Raw genomic sequence first — 20,136 nt, 5'->3', positions numbered from 1 at the left:
AATTACCGAAAAAAAGGGAAAAAAAAGATGGCCAAATCTATTGTTCTATCACTTTGGTCCCCACGAACGAAATTTCTGGCTACGGGCCTGCCTGCGACTGTTTGAAATGCGACCCATAGGTTAAGTAGTCCTGCACAAGTTGAGGAGGGCCATCTTAAGAGTATCATGGGCCCCCGGGCCAATTGATTTTTCTGAGGCCCTACCAAACAAATTCTCGAAAATTTCAACCAGATCTCATTTTTGTGAGGCCCCTCTTCGCTTGAGGCCCTCGAGCCGTGCCCGGGTGAGCCCATGCCTTAAGCCGACACTGCCCCCGAATGTAGTAATAGTTTTTCAGAACTTGATTTCACCCCCCCCCCTATTTTTTCACCGATTTCAGCAATAAATAACAACTTTGCTTACCTTTGGCATCATTTTTGACGGCAAGATTGCTGATGTCCCGTGTTTGACATTGGGATTCCCTCTTTTTCTAGAAACAAATATGGTTAGAGTGCACAAAACTCAATAAATGCAGTAATATTTTCAGATTGTTTACATTTGCGAATGAGAAGTCAAAGCCGTTCATAAGTACTACAGGAAAAGCAGTTTCCTTCCTATTATTTCTGGGGTTTTTTTGCATAAAGCCCTGTATAATTGAAGAAGAAGAAGAAGATTTCTGGGGTTTCTTTTTTCCCTCAAGTGGCGTAGCTTTGTTGAGATAGACTTTGTTTTGAGTCGGTGAATAATTAATATTACTGATAATGATGATGTCCAGTGGCGTACGCAGTATCCTCATAAATACCGGGAACCTGATAAGCTGCAAGGAATTCAACAAACGCGCGACCCAGTCTCCAACTGAAGAGGTAATTCGCTGTGGCTCCCAAGGCCGTCTTAAAGCATCATGGGGGTCCCCCCGGGCCAGGTGATTTTTCTGAAGCCCTACCAGGCAAATTCTCGAAAATTTCAACCAGATTTTTTTTGTTTTCTTGAGGCCCCGGGCCCACGCCTTAAGACGGTACTGGTGGCTCCGTGATCAAAGCATGGCTATTGATTCACGGGAATTCATTTTTATGAATTCATTGCTCTTTCTAGCTCCGCGGATTATTCCTACAAATATTCCTATGTATTTACTCAAAATTCACGTAAGTTTATATTTTTCAACTTAGATCAGGGGTTCTTAATAATTTTGTGACCCCCATGGACCCACTATGCCAGTATGAAGAAGACCATGGACCCCTTTACAAAATAATTTCCTATGTAATAGCAATGTAGAAACAAAGTAAATTGTTTTCTCTTTTTAGTGTCACTGACATCCCTCCCGAAATCTCTCCAAACACACCTAGTTAAGAACCACCCCTGGATACAAGGCAGTTATCATGGAAGACACTCCACATACACAGACATAGAAAGGCTCTGAGCAGCGGCATATTTACAGTGAGGCTATATCTCAGGGGGCGTCAAATTTGAGGAATCACTAACCAAGAAATTTTGCAGGATGGGGGAAGGTTGACAAAATTTCTAAACCCCCCCCCTTCTGGCAGTGAAACTATAAATTTGGTTCTGCCTAGAAGAGCGAGAGAAATACCCTGCACAAACGAAGCAAGCATATTTAAATGCATATTTTCTATTTCTTAGTGAATATTCATTGACAAAAGCAATTCTCTTGCAAGTAAGTTTCACATATTTAATTCAGGAATTTCTGGTGAGTAGGAGCATCATAGCTCCCCCCCCCCCCAGGCCAAGTGGTTTTTCTGAGGCCCTACCTTGTAAGTTCTACAAAATTTCAACCGGATCTTATTTTTGTGTAGCTCTTCTTCTTCTGAGGCCTCCCTCGCTGTGCCCAGGTGGGCCCATGCATTAAGACGGCACTGATTGATGCACCCCTGACCTACCTAAGGGTATTCAGGATAAATCTGATGCTACAATCCTGCCCAGTACGAAAACTTGCAGGGCAAAATGAGCTGAATCCCCAAATCAAGTGCCAATGAGGTCAGATTCGAGACAGGTGCCACTCTCTTAATGTCTGTCGTGGGGCTTTTATGTTATAAATACAAATCTATATAGCCTTCAACCTATATGCAATTAGCACTGCATAGCAGCAATGCCAAGCTGAAGCCCTACCCCACACCCAAGGGCAATGAATTACCCGCCAGTACGGTAAAATTAACCTATCTCGTGACGGCCCTTGCTCACAGATAAGAAAAACAGTGAGGTACGTGTACATCAATAATAAAACAGAAATGCAGTCAAAAGCGGCTAAAGTAGTAGGCTTATGAAAGTAGCGGCTAAAAGTGACAAATTTTTCACCTGAGATTTAACATATGACAAATAAAGTACCCAGCCTTTTTAGCTTTATCTCATTGCAGCAAAAATTTGCTGAGAGTTGAGTGAATTGGCCATACTTCAGCTCAACAAGATTCATCAAACCATTTTTTATAAATACAAAATTATCCACGCTTACATAAATAGTTTAACCTTGTAATTATAATATTTCTCAATTTTGATGGGCAGGGCCCGGATGTTGATGACATTTGCATTTTTCTGCTTTTTTTCACTGTTAGGATATTTTTTTGGCATTTTCATGATTTTTTTTTCACTTAAATTTTTTGACAATGGAAAAGATTAAAAAATTACATGAATACTGATTGCATTGAGCATTTATGAAAAAATATGCTGGAATTTCTTTGAAAAAAAAAAAAATGGGGTTTTTTTTTTTTTTGGCTTTCTAACCGCAGGTGGCACACACAGAATTTTCACAGAAATTGTTCGGCACCTAGATCTTTTGCAGTTTATCAACCCCGACTTTCAGTATGTCTTGATTTTTTTTAGTCCACAGGCACGTGCAATACAAAGGAGGGATTACTATTTTATATTTTTTGATCTATTGATATTTTATCTCGTTCATGAATATTTTTCAACATGTATTTAACAATATTTGTATGATGATTATTGTCTCAATTTCAGGTCTCTGAAGGTGTCAAGTGTGTTCTGAGTTCATTTGTAAAATCGGATGATTTCAAGAGTCAGGTATGGCTTTTTTCTCTTATTGTTGCCATTAAGTTATTGTGAATCTTTCAGGATTTATAAGATTTGTATTTTTTCATTTTTTTCCCTTCCTCTCTGTCTGTGAGTAAAATTTATTAACATCTATGTGAATTTTAATCATATTCTCCCAATATTTTATTTTGCACTTGCTTCCTGCTCGTCCTGCATCTTTCTTGGTATTGGCCAAGGCTTCACGAATTCAGAAAAAGAATTAGGCGACATCCAAATTTTTTTTTAAAGCCAAGTATATTTTTCCTTTTTTGAGAAAGGTGGTCAACAACATCTCATATTTTTTTTAACTCACCCGGGAGTTGGAATCATGTCAACAGTTACGATGACACTTCGAGGCGCAAATGCGAGTCGATCTCCTCGTTAAAAAGTCTCGCCACAGAGAGCAACAGGCGCCTACAAACAGTACAAATATACAGTCACTACACATCACTCACTTCACTTCTGAGATATAGATGGCAGCACTGAAAAATCATACACAACACTAGATACTCACTCAGACTGTTAGGTACACACACTTACAATTCCGGCACAACTCGCTAGGTAGTAAATTGCCTATGGCGATAGACCTGAGTTGTGCTCTGTATTAAAAAAAAAAAAAGTTACGATGACAAAAATTTCGTCAAATTTTTGACTTAGTCACTCACACATAAAAAGTGTTAGGTGCAGATATCACTTTTTTTCATCGTGGTCATGACCTAATGTGTGAGATTCATCAATATTCAGTATAGGAATTTTCTTGTACAGCAATGCCTCACAATGCAATGACCTAAATTTTTGTGACTGTGCATGGTTCATTCATGGAGTTTTTGAGTGTCATTTGTTATGCACAACTCTTTTTTTTCTCCTTGTGTTTATGCTAATTTTTAATTCTGCATTTTTTTTCTAAATTAAAATTTTTTTGTATGTGTAGTTACTCCATTATTTTATTTATTTTTTTGGCTGAATGTTTTAGTGAAAATAAATGAGAACGCTTGAAGAGAGGAATAGTTCAGGAAAGAAGCTGACTTGGGAGTAGATGAAAAGCATGACCAAAGAAAATTATTAAGAACAAAATTATAGATATGGGTCGAGAATATGGCTTTCTTAGGCTACTACCACTACACCACATATGCACCTTGTCCACATTCCTCTGCAGAGTATCTAACCATTGGTGCATGTTGGAAATGTGCATGTAGGTGTTGTGAAACCTAACATGAAATGCTTATTAGGTATAGTGCTGCCATCTACACATAGTAGATATTGCACAGTAACAAATAATTTTCTTAGGCTGGAACTCTTTTTGTCAACAGATTATAGGTGCTAGGGTCACAGAGGTTTCTGACAAGCATTTGCTGTCCTGCAGCTGCTGTGAAGTCGTGTAGTCATAATGAAGCACTTTCATTACAAGAACCCAGGTTTAAACCCCACCATCAACATAATGGTGGTCAGCTGAGGGTGATTTTCTGTGGTTCTCAACTTGAAGGCGTAAATGGAAGCTGATCTCCCCATTAAAATGTTTCATCACAGAAAGCAGCAGACCTATAACTCTAAAAATATTCAATCATTACACTTGTATCATAGTTTGAAAAATTGATGGCAGCACTAAAAATTCACATTCAACATTAGATACACACAATTCTGACTCTTAGGCACACATCCATACTCCGGGCGCAACTCATTTCTGTATTAAATTGCCCATGGCGATAGACCAGAGTTCTCATGGTTTAGAAAAAAAAGTAACTGCCATACATAGATGAACAAAGCACCATCTCAAGCGTTGCACTTTTAAAGAGTCACACAAATTCAATTAATTTAAATTTTCCAAACCTCAATTTTTGAGCCACTCAAGAGTCTGCTTCACTTCTTGTAAGTGTCGTAGTTGGAGGTGTTTCTTAAAATCAATTTCCAACAAATAGGTAAATTCTGAAACCGTGAAGTTTCTCAGCTCATCCCATGGTATTAAAATTGGTAAAGATGAGAGAGTAGATCTGAAACTGACAGGTGAGTTTTTACTTTATATCATTTCTATTTATAAACGTTTTTTTTTTTTTTTTCAATATGTTCTTCGGACTCTCCACAAATTCTGTCACAAATGGAGTTGATTTGTGGTTCTCAAAGTTGTCTGTCCCCATTTGTGTCAAACCTTGTGCATTGATGAATGCTTACTCAGTAGTTAGAACTGGTGTGTTCAACCAAATTTGGGGTTTCCGGGTCACATTGAAGACGGGAGAAGCAAAACCTTTTAGAGCCACACTCAAAATACAAATGATATCTGATTGAAATCGCTTCAAAGCAAAGCTCCAGGTGGCTGAAATATTATTCTCTTTTTTTTTGTATGAATGTGATATAAAACTTGACTCAGCATGACTAATTCACCCGCGGGGTTGGGGGGGGGGGGTGTTAACTCCTGGTTTTTTATTTTACATAGCAGAACCTCGCATTAAAATAGAAACTCATGGGACCATCAATGAACCTACAATGAATTTTGTTAGTTTAGCTCTGGAATTGTTTGTGAAAGGGTTGTCATGAAACAGACTCTCCCATGAATGTAATGATTGGTTACACAAAAGGTTCTGCCCCTTACGATGCAGCTGTCCTGATTCAGATACTTCATTATAAAGATAATTAAATGTTTTTAAATTATTTTTATTTAATTATTAATTGGCAAAATGAATGGCATAAATTAAATATGTATAATTTTTTTTCATCCCCATACAGTGAAGGTGTTTATGCAGACATATGATGTATCAAGTTTGGAAGAGGCTCTTACTGAAGGTATATGTGATTTCTATAATTTTACTTTAGATATATCCCTCAACTTGCAAGTTTGATTCACTCTTGATGTTTTCCTATCATGAAACACTCAGAAATTAAGCATATAAAATAATAAATTTAGTGAAATACAGTAATCTTTCACTTATACATTTCTCTCAGGCATAAAATACTTTTCTGCACTCCCGATCAAAGATGTAGGTAAATAATGCTATTAATTTATACACCTCTCTCACTTTTTTTTACCCTTCAAGTGGCACAGCAGAAATCACTAAACCCTCTTCAAAATGCCATATCTTGTTCAATGAAGTAAGTTTTCTTTCGATTTTTGACAGGTGTAAACTAAGGGTAAGGAGGGGGGGTACAGGGAAAAGTGTTCCATGGAGAAATCAACTTTACAAAGTATCTAGTCTTGTCAATGCTAAATAAGAAGCTTTTAAAGAGACCAGATATCTTGTCAATGCCACTTAAAGGGTTAAATAAAAAATAATAGAGATCTTTTAATTTTCTTTCACATCCCTATAATATAAATGCTCTTAAAAAATCAATTAGCATCATTTTAGTACAGCGCAACTGCTACACAGAATGAAATTGGTGTTGCCTACAAGACAAGTAAAGTACTCGGTGCAGAGTAAGACAATGGCTCATCAGCTTTTATTTGCTCAAAAAAAGTGTATAAGTTTAATAACTTCCCCAAGGGCTGTGTGAAAGCAGAATTACTTTTTCGAGGGTTATGTAAAACAGGGTTTGTCAAATCCTGAAATTCTGGCTGGAAAGTTGCCATGGCGACTAGAAAATCTGTATTAGCACCTAAAATTTTATGTATGCGATTAAAATAAATTTGTATCTATGAATGAAACACCAATTTCTGAATTCATCGCAGTGTCTTTTAACATAGGAATGGGCAAGAATAGAAATCCCAGAAAAGTTAAAAAAAAGCCAATTGTTTATTTCATTTAAATCGTTTTTCTTCAGCAAACAATCGTGCTTGGGTCCTAAGAAATTTTTCTGGTGCCTAAAGTTTTTTTTTTATTTGTCAACGCCTAATGTAAAATCCGAGTTACTTCTTTGAGAGCCAGATAAATGTGAAAAACACTCATAAAGTCAATCCAAATGAACAAATAGTCAGACCTCAGTATGACTGTTATTCCTGAAGACAGAATAAAAATGACTTCATGAGTAGTGTATTTAATGAGGTGTACTGTCATGAGTAGTACTTAAAATATACATGTGCAAGTATTTTTACGGGGTATCTCTTGGCTTTTTTGGTGTGTAGCATTTCCTGTCTTATTTAAATCAATTCAGTATATCTATTTTCTAATGCATTAGTTCCATTCGCAAATTATTTTTGGTATTTGTTTAGGAAGCCACAAATAGCACTTACGGCTAATAGTATCACGGAGGAAAACAATCTGATGTAATCGACCACATGTATCAGACAGATAAACCGTAAAGCATTTGTGAAATTTTTCTTGCACTGCCTTAGGTTTAAACGACTGTGTATCACATAACTAGAGGTATAAATAGCATGAAATGATAATAGCATAAGGATATTTACATGAAAAAGGAAAAAAAAAGAACATGAATTAAGCACTCGTATATTTATGTCAGATGCACTCATGAATGATGGGGTGTTAAGATCTCTCTAAAATGATAGCTTCATTCAACTGTTGGGGACACCTTGATTTTCAGCAGCAGTTTAATTTGTGTTCTACTATTAGTCTTCCTTTCTTTCAATTCAAGCACAACTCTGGTCTATCGCCATGGGCAATTTACTACCTAGTGAGTTGTGCGGGAATTGTAAGTGTGTGTACCTAACAGTCTGAGTGCATACTAGTGTTGTGTCCGATTTTTCAGTGCTGCCATCCATATTTCAGAAGTGAAGTGTAATGATTGAATATTTGTACTGTTGGTAGGGCTGTTCCTCTCTGTGACAAGACTTTTTAATGGGGAGATCGGCTCGCATTTGCACCTTGAAGTTGGGAACCACAGAAAACCAGCTTCAGCCAACCACCACTGTGGCACTCATGCCCATGATGTGAGTCCGTCACTGTGACCACTTGACCACCACAGCGACAAAAGTTGGGATCTACAGAAAACAGCCAAACTCTGACATAACTAATTTCGGGGGACAGAGAATTTTGTTCATTATAGGCTGGGTTCAACTGTAATATTGGCTGTTCATAATAGTTAACTGAACTTTTTTCCCCTTTAAGGAACAAACAACTAACTTTTTATTTTTGCCTAATGATCTAAAATTCTAAATAAAATCTATTAAAATAAAAAATATAATGATAATTATAAAAGGGTTTTTTTTAGTTATGAGCTGCCTAGACGTTGATTTCATAGATTCTGTGATTCTGGCTCTGCCTTATTCACCACCTCGTACTAGTCCGGATCAACTTCGACCGCTATGGGAAACTCTGGAAAACTTTGTTGCTGATCAGCGAGTGGTTACTATTGGAGTTAGCGATGTGGATACTGGTCAGTTATTAGAACTCTACAATTGGTCTCAGGTAAGGTATGTAAAATACTTTGCGTGTGTGTGTACAAAAAAAAATTCAAAGGCCCTTTAAGTTGTTTTTTTTATCTGCAACTACTCATGAATATTTGGGTTGAAATAACTTCCTCTCTGGCTCACAGAAAGCAGCGTAATTTTATTACCGATTTCAGCAAAAAAAATTATGTGCAGGACTGAGTAATGAACAATTGCAACTGATTTGCCTCATTGGTTTTTATGCTTGTATTTAATACTCATAAATAAAAAAAATTAACACAATTCCTATGAAAATAATTTAGCATTTCTGTTTAATTTTCATTTGAAACTTGTATTATAATACAGAAAAAAGAATGTGGTTATTGTAACACCGCGAGACGCAGAAAGTGTTACAGTTTCTGGCGCCTCAGCGGCCTTTAGAAATAATAGAGCCTCAGACATGAAGGGAACCGGCGAGTTCCGAGAAGCAATTCTTCTGAGGAACCGCTGGTACCAACAGGCCTATATAAGGTGAGGCGCTGCTAAAAACAGGGTCTTTTTTTTCCCTGAGTTGAATTGAATACTTCAATTTCCCAAGATCCGTCAAAGAAAACCTTAAATTTACTCATGCAATAATAGTTCATGTGTTTTCATACATGGTCAAACCCAACAATGTGAGAAGCAAAAAGCGTTTACTCTGATTAACAATTATTTGTTAAATGTGTGAAACTACTACTCAACTGTACATGCACTTCTTACACATTCCTCTGTGGAATTTCTAATGAATTGGTACATGTGGGAATGTCTGTGTACGTGTTTTGAACCTAATGTGAAGTTTGTTTCTTTGTAATGCTTGTTATGAGTAGTGCTGCCATCTGCCATCAATTTTTCTAGCTATGATTGAAGTGCAATGATTTAATTATTGAACTGTTGTAGGCCTGTTGCTCTCTATGGTGAGACTTTTTAATGGGGAGATCAGCTCTCGTATTCACGCCTCAAAGTTGGGAACCAAAAAAACAAAATGTGTGAAACTATAAAAATTTAGATACTAATAATTGCATCATGCAAATCATGAATAAAAAGATCTACTCATATGATATCCAAAAAAATGTGCCTATAATTTACCCAGCTTCTTATTTGAGCACCCACTAAAAGGGTGAAATTCATAATTCAATTAGATGACGAACCAAAAGAAATATTTATATTAGAAATATTCGTATTTGTGATCTTGCTTTAACTCGAGGGTTATCAATTTCATGAGTAACATTTTTTTGTGGTCTTAGTTCGACTGTACCCAAGTAGTAACCTGGTGTGAGATAATTTGGTCATTTCGTCTGATTGGTGTCAGTCAGAGCAAAATTTATGTTATTTTGATGTATTTCAATATTGCATATATGAAAATCAACGTCTTTCTTAGACCATAAAAAATGTATAATATTTAAGGACGTCATTTTTTGGTTACAAAATGACTTGAATACTTCAGAGCTATAAATCCATGAATGTGATTAGCATGCAATAACATATCTCTTAAATCCATAAAAACATAGAATAACTGTTGATTGTCATTTATCGATACGCAATTACATGAATATTCTGTGAGCAAGAAATTGCTTCCCTTTAAATGAACATTAAGCAAACATTTAAAGTCAAGTGTTCAATTTTATTTGAATGGAAATGTAAAACTTTGCAATGAGAAACAGTTCATATAAAATTTGTTTTTTATGAATTGCTTGCTATAATACCACGGCACTGCCCAAGTTTCCCCCATATACAGGCAGCACTAAAGAAGTGGCATTGTAAAGGAATAACCATGTCTGAAACGCATTGTTAGGGAACTATGTTAACCAAAGTAAACATTCCAAAAGTCATTGTTGAGGCCCAAGAACCTTTGTTGCCTGAAAATTTTTTACCCATTTCGGGCATGTCACCAGCTATGACTAACTTTTAAAGTAGCCTGTCGTTAAAGTCGGGTACTGTTTGATTGGCATATTTATAAAATTTGGCAAAGATCTGTCAAAATTGTCGATTTGTATAGAGAACATACATGCATGCTGACAGAAAATTAATTGTATATATACAGATAATTGAATCCATATCATGTTTTATACCAAAGGTTATAGAATCTGTTCGATCAGTCAATTTTCCTTTTTTTTTTAATTATGTTACGCAAATATAATTCCGTAATTTTTGATTTTCAAAGATAAAAATAAAAGACAAAAATATAGATGCAATCTGCATTATTCAATGCTATTGTGAAGTAAAGTAATACACCATGTGAGCTCATGTAATAATAGCACTTTTTGTGCAAGTACTGCTATGATGGTGTGTTTGTGGTAAAAGCATCAGGTTTATAATGGTCAGGTACCCTGTGTCATGGTTTGATTCTTAACATTTTGGAACTGTTAATCTTTTTTTATTTCTCCTCAAATGATGGTATCCATTTTTCCAAAAGTCAAAGTACAGTAGACTCTCGCTAATCCGGCACATCTCAAACTAGGGTGAGCGGGTTATCGAAATCGTCAGATCGCTGGAAGCCAATTGGAAAAGCCCTTTTAAATAATATAAACTTCTGTGCACAGACATACAGTGACATATTTTCCTCTTCTATACTCTTAAGATAACTCACTAAAAATGCCAGAGTACTGGATGGGCGGGATTAACCCATGGACACATTATCAAGAGTCTACTGTATTCACACTTTTTTTTATGTCGAGTTGATGTTTTCAAAATCCAATATTTAAAAAATAATATTTTTTCCGTGATTGCTAGTAAGAACATGTCAGCTTCTTAACATTTTCCCCGTCCTCCCTTTTATTTTGTGTGTTGTGTATTTTTTTCTGTTTGTGAATAAATTGAATTTTTTAGGTGAAACCTAGCGTAAATCAAGTCAATTTGGAATCTTGTTGCGTGATGCCACCAGAAATGACAGCTTTTGCAAAGGAAAATGACATACAGCTTCTCACTCACAATGATCCAAAAGGTATGATGCCAACTTGTTTTTATCTTTGTGTTCTTATGTTATGTCTAAAAAAAGGGTTTATCTTAATAAGTGAAGTTTCATCATAGGCACATTAACAAGGGGTTTGGGTTTAAGCTTAAGACCACAAATATAGGGGAATGGGTGATCAATAAAAAAAAAACTGGAAAGGAGGTTGGTAGGGCAAAATTTGTATGGCCCACAGCAGTTGAGGCGAAAACTAAATTTGCTTTGGTCTTAGGATCATTTCATTTGGAATTCATTTTTTTGATACTTCATAGGGAAACTATTCATACAGACTTGCAGTTCTCTATTAGGGAATGTGAAAGAGATTTCTTCTATAAAACAGTGTAATACAAATGCTAGTAGAAAATGCTGAAGGGATATCACTCTTGCTTCCATCATTGGACATGGTATTGTAATTTTTTGGAAAAAAATGGCAATCATTTGCTGTTTTTGATGCATCTCTGCTGATACGGTGCATGTTTACAAGCATCTTCTCCTGCCAGAAATTCGAAACTTTTCTGGAATAAGACGCGACTTTCCAAACAAGTCGTGTGTATGTGCAAGACTACTATAGTAGTGCTATAGCAAGAAATTGCTGAATAGACTTATATGGAAGATAAGTCTGTACGGAGTTTTTTGTGGCTGCTGTTGATGTACAACTATCCACTGGTAATTTTTCATTGCAGATAAAACGTCTGAGAACAGGGTCATAGCCAGAACTTTATTTTAGAGGGTTTTTTGTCAGGCTCAAACCTTTCCTTTCACCACAGAAAATATTTTCATACAGTTTAACATTAGTTCGGTAGCCAAAGTGTGTTAAATTGTGAGGCACCATTCCCCAGAGCAGAATAAATGAAAAACTCTGACCAATCGGTGCTGCTACAAAACAATCTTGGGGAGAATTCTAAGAGAAGAGGCGGGGGGGGGGGGGTAGGAAAAACTCTTCTGTGGAAAAAAAATGCTATTATAGAAATTTTTACGACAGAGCAATTCCAGTTGAAAACTTGTTGCAGAACAATGCCTATATTCTGGTTTGGAGGCACCAATGTATTTGGTAACGAATAAACTTTTTTTTTAATGCAGTCCTTCAAAAACGTGTAGTCAGCGATGGAAATCAAACTAATATTAATAAATTAACTTCTTTTTTTTCTCTCTCTGCAGATTTTCTATCTCAAGATTCATTGAGGTTAATGCTAGAGTCGATAGCCACAGATCCAGAGAATTGGAGAGCAGATTGGATCGTAAGATATTCTGTTGTTGTGAAGTGCAGAGGAATTATACAAAACAAAGGATATCTCTTGCGTGCTACTAAGCTTACAAAGCCTGCAAATAGTTGAATGAGTTTATTTTCATTTAACAAGATTTTTTTTTAGAAAACACTGCAGATCAATATCATACTGCCTTATTGTGTTGTGAATATACTACTTGAAACATATAAATTATATTATGCAAGATATACGGAAGACTGGCTGTTGTGAAGATATTTATTATTTGAGATGTTAATTTTTTTTATACGCTCTAGCGAAGGAAAATCTCTATCTCCTCTGTAGCTTAGTGGTCAGAGCACTCGTCCGGCAATCGAGGAACCCGGGTTCGACTCCCAGTAGAGGCAGAGATGAGTTTTTTCCTTCCTTAAAAAAAAATTTAAAAAAATTAACATCTCAAATAATAAATATCTTCACAACATCCAGTCTTCCGTATATCTTGTATTAACAAGTGAAGAGCGACATTCATGTCATAAATTATATTAGTATAAATATATTTTTGTTCATATTGTTTTGCATATCTTTTCATGCTTATTGATGTTATTGGCTTCATGTTGCAGCATGTAATGCGTAAAAACTTCAAATAAGTTGTGAGAAAATCTTGTGGTGCACTTGGCTACTTCCGTAAGGTATGATGTATACTGATGTGATTCACTCATTGAGCTTATATTACTGCAGGGAGGAAAGAACCACTGTGATGGCAGTAACATTGAATATGAGGATATTATGTGACTTGTTTAATGCACAGTTTGTAACGGGCAATTTCCCCAATGTTCAGTCTCTAAATATTGCAATTAATTGTCTTCTAAAGATTAAAAAAAGGATAGAGAACTTCTAAAAATAAAAAAGATTAAATTATTTCTTTCAATTTCAGATATGCTGGAAGTATCTCTTCCGTTAATTATAGAATTTTTCATTAATTCTGGAATTATTTCTTACATTACATCTGGAATTATTTATTTCCTTGATTTTGGAATTATATCTTTCATTAATTTTGGAATATCACTTTCATTGATACTGAAGTTATCTCTTCCATTAATTCTAGAATTTTTTCTTACATTATTTCTGAAATTTTTCTTTGATTAATTCTGAATTTTTTCATAAATTCTAGAATCATCTCTTTCATTTAGGGTTTTCAAATTTTCGACATTTTGAAGCCATCGGGAATGGGAAATCGTATTCCAGAGAATTCTTGAAATCACTTATTAACAGTGAAACCCTGTTTACACAACTCCCTCCTCTTATACACGTTATTTTGGACCTCAAATTACTCTTTATACTTGCTAAAGTTGAAGTATTTCATTTATACGCCCCACAATTTCAATTACACTACGTTTTCACGACATGAACCCAAAATTTTATAATTAATTGATTAATATTATATTATTATTATATTTATTTTTTCTAATTTTCCCACAGTTAGCAAAGCAAAAAAAAAGGTCTTACCTTTCATATAGTTTAAATTACAACTTGCCTATGCAGTACTGAGATGGCTTCATTTGAAGTATGCTGATGACATGCTTACGCATCACTCTTAATCACACACTACTGGTATAAATGTTATAAATCATACCCACAAACACAGAATATGAATTCGAGAATTCTGGGTTAAAACGTTTCAAATTTGTAGCTCCAACTGTACAAAGTGATTTTCCCCTGAACTTGTACATCTTTTTTTTTTTTTCTTTTTTTTTGGCATTTAAAGCCATTCAGATTGAAAGGCTGATCATGGTCACTGGTCATCCCACTTGAAAGTAAAAAAAGCAACCCCTCCTTGTGCAGTCGCTCTTTTATTTTCCTGCAGGATAGGTTGAAAAACAGGGAGTCAGTTGTGAACAGGTTTTCCCAGGGAAGGGATTCAGAAGCACCACAGTGGGCAGTGTAAAGTCATAAAACTTCCCCTCTCAATCACTTGCAGGTGGTTAGACAAGACATAGTTAGATAGGTTGTGGAGAGAGGAAAAGCAAGAAAGTATTGGAGATATTATGCAATTATTCTTCATGAAAAAGGGGTCCTTAAGTAAGGCCATAAATAGTAAAGGTTGCTGATGAGTGAGAAAACTAACTCTTTACCTCAATACCTTAAAACTAACCCCTCAAAATTTTGGAATTTTCTTTGTCCTAAATCAGCTAGCCTGTCTTCCCTTAAAATTGATAACATTGACCTTATTTCTCACCTTGATATCGCCGCAGAATGTAATCGGGCTTTTTCCTCTGACCCCACTCCTTCTCAGTACTTCTTTTCCAATTCATTATTCAACACTAGTCCTGTCTTCTTTGCTAAAGCAGGCCTTCTGAACCCTTTTAAAAAAACTGAAACGCCACTCCACTGGCCCCGATGGGATCCCAAATCATATTCTCCAATTTTGCGCTGATGAAATTTCTAATCACTTTTTAATTATCTTTACCATCTTATTAAACTCATCTAACTCGCCCTCTGACTGGAAAATTAATAAGATTATCCTAATTCATATATAAATCGGGATCTCTTTCCAATCCCCTTAATTTCAAACTAGTCGCTATCACCTCTACTTGCTGCAAGCTTTTGAGCTTCATAGTTGCCAAGAAAATCCGCTCACACCTTGATTCAATGAACTTCTTTTTCTCAAATTAGCATGGCTTTTGATCATCTTCATCAGTAACGACCCAATTAGCTCTTTTCATACATGATTTATCAAGCAGTATCGACAAGAGCGTCCAAACTGATATAATTTTCTTGGATTTCTCTAAAGCTTTTGACAGGGCACCCCACAATAAACTACTTAAACTCCAAAACTTTGGCCTGTGTATTCAACTGCCTAAATGGGTAGAAGCCTTCCTTACCAACCGCAATCAGTTTGGCTCCTTCTCGGGCCAGAACTCCCCATTTCTCCAAGTTAAGTCTAGCACGCCCAGGGTTCCTCTCGCCATTATTATTTTTGATTTATATAAGCAATCTTCCTAATTCCATCAATTGCCATATCTGACTCTTTGCAGATGATTGTGTCATCTACCAAACAGTGCACAACGAATCCGACCAAGCATCTTCCCAAAATACCCTCAACATTGTATCAAAATGGTGCTCGTCCTGGCAATCCCCTCCCCCCTGTATGGCACCCCTTGCATATAGAGGAAGCAGTTAAGGGTGAATTCGGCGCCCCTTCTGGTCAAACATTATTGATTGTACAACAGTTTCTGATTTCTTTTGTAACATCAATTGTCTATGTCAAATTCAGGGCTCCCACTCTTCCTACTTTTTGGTAAAATGTCCTACTTTTGTCCTACTAACTTGGTTTTGTCCTACTTTTTTACCAAATCTTATCGATAAAATTTGTGTAATTGATTTCAGTTGAGCAGGAAACCATTGATATATTGCCAAATATTACAAATGCTGAAGAATGCAATTAATGATTCTGCCAAAGCAGAAATTTTATCATTTTTAAGGTTATTTGGGGGGGGGGGTGTATGTGGACCATTTGGTTGATTAATTTTTCATTTGCTTAGTTTGAGTGTTCAACAAGCATAGTAGTCATTAAAAACTTCTGTCTGGATGGGAAAATAATTTTGTATTTATTACTTTGTGGTCTTGGACAGTAACTAACATTCAAAATTATGGTGCAAATAGGTGAAACAACAGTTTGCATTTCAAAGCAGTTGGATACATAGGCCTATTCTAGGTTTGGTGATTCTGGTGCTACCCAATAACATTCAGTTGTCTTCTGTATTTTTAAGGCATGAAGAGGCGTAAACAATATTTACAATGCTCAGCAAAGAGCTAGAAATGGAAGTGCTGCATTTGTCAAAAATGATTACACTAGCATTGAACAGTAAAACGTGAACAAATCCCTTTAAAAAAAATGATGAACAACGCAGTAAAACAGGTTCACCTTGCCTTATTTACATCGGATCTTGTAATCTACACATTTTGCACTGTGCTTCTGAAAGTGGTCTCGAAGGAGCGTCATTTTTAAAAAACGTACCTCTTCAAAATTTGCTGTGCCTTGTCGAAGAGAGTTGACAAGCTCTGCACTTTGGAAGACACCAAAAAAAGAATGTAATATATATGAGGAGAGATGGCAAAGAATTATCTGTGGTTGCTAGTACACTGTTTTGGCCAAAAATTGGTTTTGTAACCAAGTCATTTTGCTTTGGCTTGGGTCAGTCTTATAGGAAATATGCTGTATATTTTTGAATTTGCAGCAATAAAACATTTTTTTGCGGTTTTTGGATCGGCTTCTGGGGGGGGGGTGATTGGGGGCAGCGTCGACGTCTACTGGGTTTGTGAGGCCCTCCTGGGCGGAGGGAGCGTTGGGCCGAGGCTGCTCCGGGCAATGGGAGTAAGGGGACCAGGCATTACGGCCTGGAGCACCAATCTTAGAGTCTTGGGCCGGAGGTGCCGGACGACTTGGATTCCAGGCCCTCCGTGGCCCTCTCCAGCGTGGTCCAACCCTTCCGGGTAAATGGCTTACATCCCACCAGGGACAGAGCCTGGACTACGACTGGCCTTTAAGTCTTATAGGAAACTGAAATAGTGCTATGAAGAAAAAAGGTAATTCAAAATTAATTTTTTTTTTTAAATTTAAATTTTTTTTTTTTAGGGATTTTTTTCCATTATGCTATGATTATGTTGTCGAAGGGGGTTACCCTCCCCCATCCTACTTTTTATTCCTGCGTTTTCCTACTTTTTCTCATTTTTTGAGTGCGAGTCCTGCAAATTTCACCACCACATTCTCTTGTATAGGCCTCCGCCAAGCAATATTGTATAAATAAATAAAATATATTAGTTATTATACATGTTTTTGACTTTAGAATAGCAGAGAGCTTCTGTCTTTTTTAGAAATTAACATACCCAAAACATAGAATAATTGGGATAGCTATTGACGCTCACATTTATTTATTTATACAATATTGATTGGCCGAGGCCTATACATGGGAATGCTGTGGTGAAGTTTGACAGAAGCAATTGATGTTACAAAGGAAATCAGAAACTGTTGTACAATCAATAATGTTTGACGGGAGGTTGTTTCAATCTGTTATTTTTCAAGGAAAGAAACTAAATTTGGAACAATCTGCGGATGTAAAGATGGGTTTCAATTTTTATGAATGGTTAATTTGAATTATCTTTTTGAATTATCTTTTAGAAATCACAACAGACCCGGAATTGTAACACCATGCCCTTTCTTCAGATCTTATCTCTTTCGTTCATCTCTCATGTTTCCACTTCCCCAAAAGTATTAGGATTTCATAGTAGGGCAGCGGGAGTACATTAAACACGTCATGTGATCTTCTGACGAATGATGTTTAGGATACCATTCTCAGCACTGTCAAGGCAGAGACAGCTCACGTCATTCTCCCTTCAGTAATATAAGCTCAGTGGGTTCACTTATTATAAGTCAATCATCTGACTATTGATGATTTACTTACAAGAGAATTTTTGTATTGAGCTGTTGTGTAGAAGTATCGATATCTATGGTCACATACGTACTTTACACGTATAGTGTGCTCAGCCAGACCAAATATTTTTTTTAAAGTCTTCTTCCAAATATGATAAAAGTTATACTTAAAAAAATATGCCATGAGTAGTACACAAACAGTACATGTTTCAACATTATGATTTAGCATTTGTTATCTGAAATTTTATGTGGATATGTTATTCGTATATTTCAGAAATTTTGTTATAGGCTGTTTAATAAAAATACTGTTTTAATTGTTATAATCGTGCTCCCCTGATGTGGATTTGTAAATTATATAATATATGAAGATACGAGACATTCGCTAAATAGTACTGTCAAATCCTTATTCTCTTATAATAATACTCAATGGACAGGAGAAAGAGAGAAACGTGCTTTATAAATAATTTATCATTATTTAAAAAGTAATGAATAAATAATAATTTATAAATAAAAATAAATAATTTATCCTTTTAATTTTTTTATAGATAGAATATACAGGGTGTCCTGTAAGTGCTAGCATAATGTTTATCTCATCAGCCATCCGTCATAGGAGTATGATTCCAGCTCAACAAGTGTTCAAAAATTACCCTGTACTAGTTTTGAGAGTGAAAATACAGTGTGTAAACAAATAAAAAAATTTAAATTTTTTATGGTCCCCCCTGTGCTTTAACTTCCAATTAGAAAGGTTGTTGTCCTGTCTCTTGTGATGTCAACGAAAAAAAATTCCATGTTTGTAGGTGTAATATTCACTGAGATATTCAAATGTGATCATCTGAGCCTCGTCCTGGCCCATTGGGCTATACGACAAGATCTGTTAATCGGACGCTGAGTGAGTAATCCCAAGGCAAGTAAAAAATCGGTATTGGCACCTAAAATTTTCTAAATGTGGTTGCTGAATTGGGATTTCATAACGCTACGTCTTTCAACATGAAGAAAGTATAAGAAAACACATTTAGTTTAGGCCAGAATTACACTATAAAAGTTTGATAAAATTCCTTTTATAAACTTGAAAAATCCAACCAATAAAGCTCATAGGTTGTATTCGAGCAAATGCAACCGATAATCTTATTGATTGAATTTCTCAAATTTTATAAAAGAGAAAACTTTTATAATGTAATCCCAGTCTTAGTTCTAAGGTCATTTAGAACTGTTTCTCTTCAGCAAAATACAGGGTATTTTAAAACAAATCATCTTATTTAAAAAAGTCATAACAATTCAGATTTTAATCTGTTTTGATCAAATAATGTATATGACATGAATGTCGCTCTCCACTTGTTAATACAAGATATACGGAAGACTGGATGTTGTGAAGATATTTATTATTTGAGATGTTAATTTTTTTTTAAGGAAGGAAAAAACTCATCACTACCTCTACCGGGAGTCGAACCCGGGTCCCTCGATTGCCGGACGAGTGCTCTGACCACTAAGCTACAGAGGAGATAGAGATTTTCCTTCGCTAGAGCGTATATATGCCGAACGGAACCGTGCAATGGACGGTGAAACCGATCAGCTAATAGCTCATGGACGACTAGCCACCAGGGGGCTATATATATGACATGAATGTCGCTCTCCACTTGTTAATACAAGATATACGGAAGACTGGATGTTGTGAAGATATTTATTATTTGAGATGTTAATTTTTTTTTTAAGGAAGGTAGAGGTAGTGATGAGTTTTTTCCTTCCTTAAAAAAAAATTAACATCTCAAATAATAAATATCTTCACAACATCCAGTCTTCCGTATATCTTGTATTAACAAGTGGAGAGCGACATTCATGTCATATATATAGCCCCCTGGTGGCTCGTCGTCCATGAGCTATTAGCTGATCGGTTTCACCGTCCATTGCACGGTTCTGTTCGGCATATATACGCTCTAGCGAAGGAAAATCTCTATCTCCTCTGTAGCTTAGTGGTCAGAGCACTCGTCCGGCAATCGAGGGACCCGGGTTCGACTCCCGGTAGAGGTAGTGATGAGTTTTTTCCTTCCTTAAAAAAAAATTAACATCTCAAATAATAAATATCTTCACAACATCCAGTCTTCCGTATATCTTGTAAATAATGTATAGGTAAAAAGAGAGAAATCTTGAGTTTCACGCAGTTGCCGACAGGTAGCGCTAACGCTGTTCCTTCGACCGCCACTTGTGTTTGTCAAGATGGCGACTGCACAACAGGAATTGTTTTGTGTTTTATGCTTCA

At 36.1% G+C, this 20,136-nt stretch overlaps 1 protein-coding gene across 3 annotated transcripts; it reads left to right on the top strand.

Moving 5' to 3' along the window:
• Positions 1–579: 579 nt before the first annotated feature.
• Gclm (Glutamate-cysteine ligase modifier subunit) lies at positions 580–19,245 on the top strand. 3 transcript variants are annotated; one of them, XR_016192542.1, is made up of 8 exons: positions 580–842; positions 2,944–3,006; positions 4,932–5,016; positions 5,734–5,790; positions 8,107–8,303; positions 11,129–11,243; positions 12,408–13,140; positions 18,428–19,245. XR_016192542.1 is itself a non-coding variant. In XM_089231705.1 (7 exons), the coding sequence occupies exons 1-7, from the start codon at positions 741–743 to the stop codon at positions 12,581–12,583; spliced, it is 795 nt and encodes a 264-aa protein (XP_089087831.1). In that variant the 5' UTR covers positions 580–740; the 3' UTR covers positions 12,584–18,411. The 3 variants fall into 3 exon arrangements, 1 of the variants encoding a protein (XP_089087831.1); XR_016192543.1 differs by lacking the exon at positions 18,428–19,245 and having other exon boundaries at positions 8,107–8,308; positions 12,408–18,411; XM_089231705.1 differs by lacking the exon at positions 18,428–19,245 and having other exon boundaries at positions 12,408–18,411.
• The last annotated feature ends 891 nt before the right edge of the window (positions 19,246–20,136 follow it).

Source organism: Pholcus phalangioides, unplaced genomic scaffold (genome assembly GCF_987345545.1).
Source record: "Pholcus phalangioides strain wild (caught in Gottingen) unplaced genomic scaffold, Ppha-v1.0 ptg000004l_1, whole genome shotgun sequence".
Classification (NCBI taxonomy): Eukaryota; Metazoa; Arthropoda; class Arachnida; order Araneae; family Pholcidae; genus Pholcus; species Pholcus phalangioides.
The sequence above is the reverse complement of the archived record's forward strand: the minus strand, read 5'-3'. Positions and strand labels throughout refer to the sequence as shown.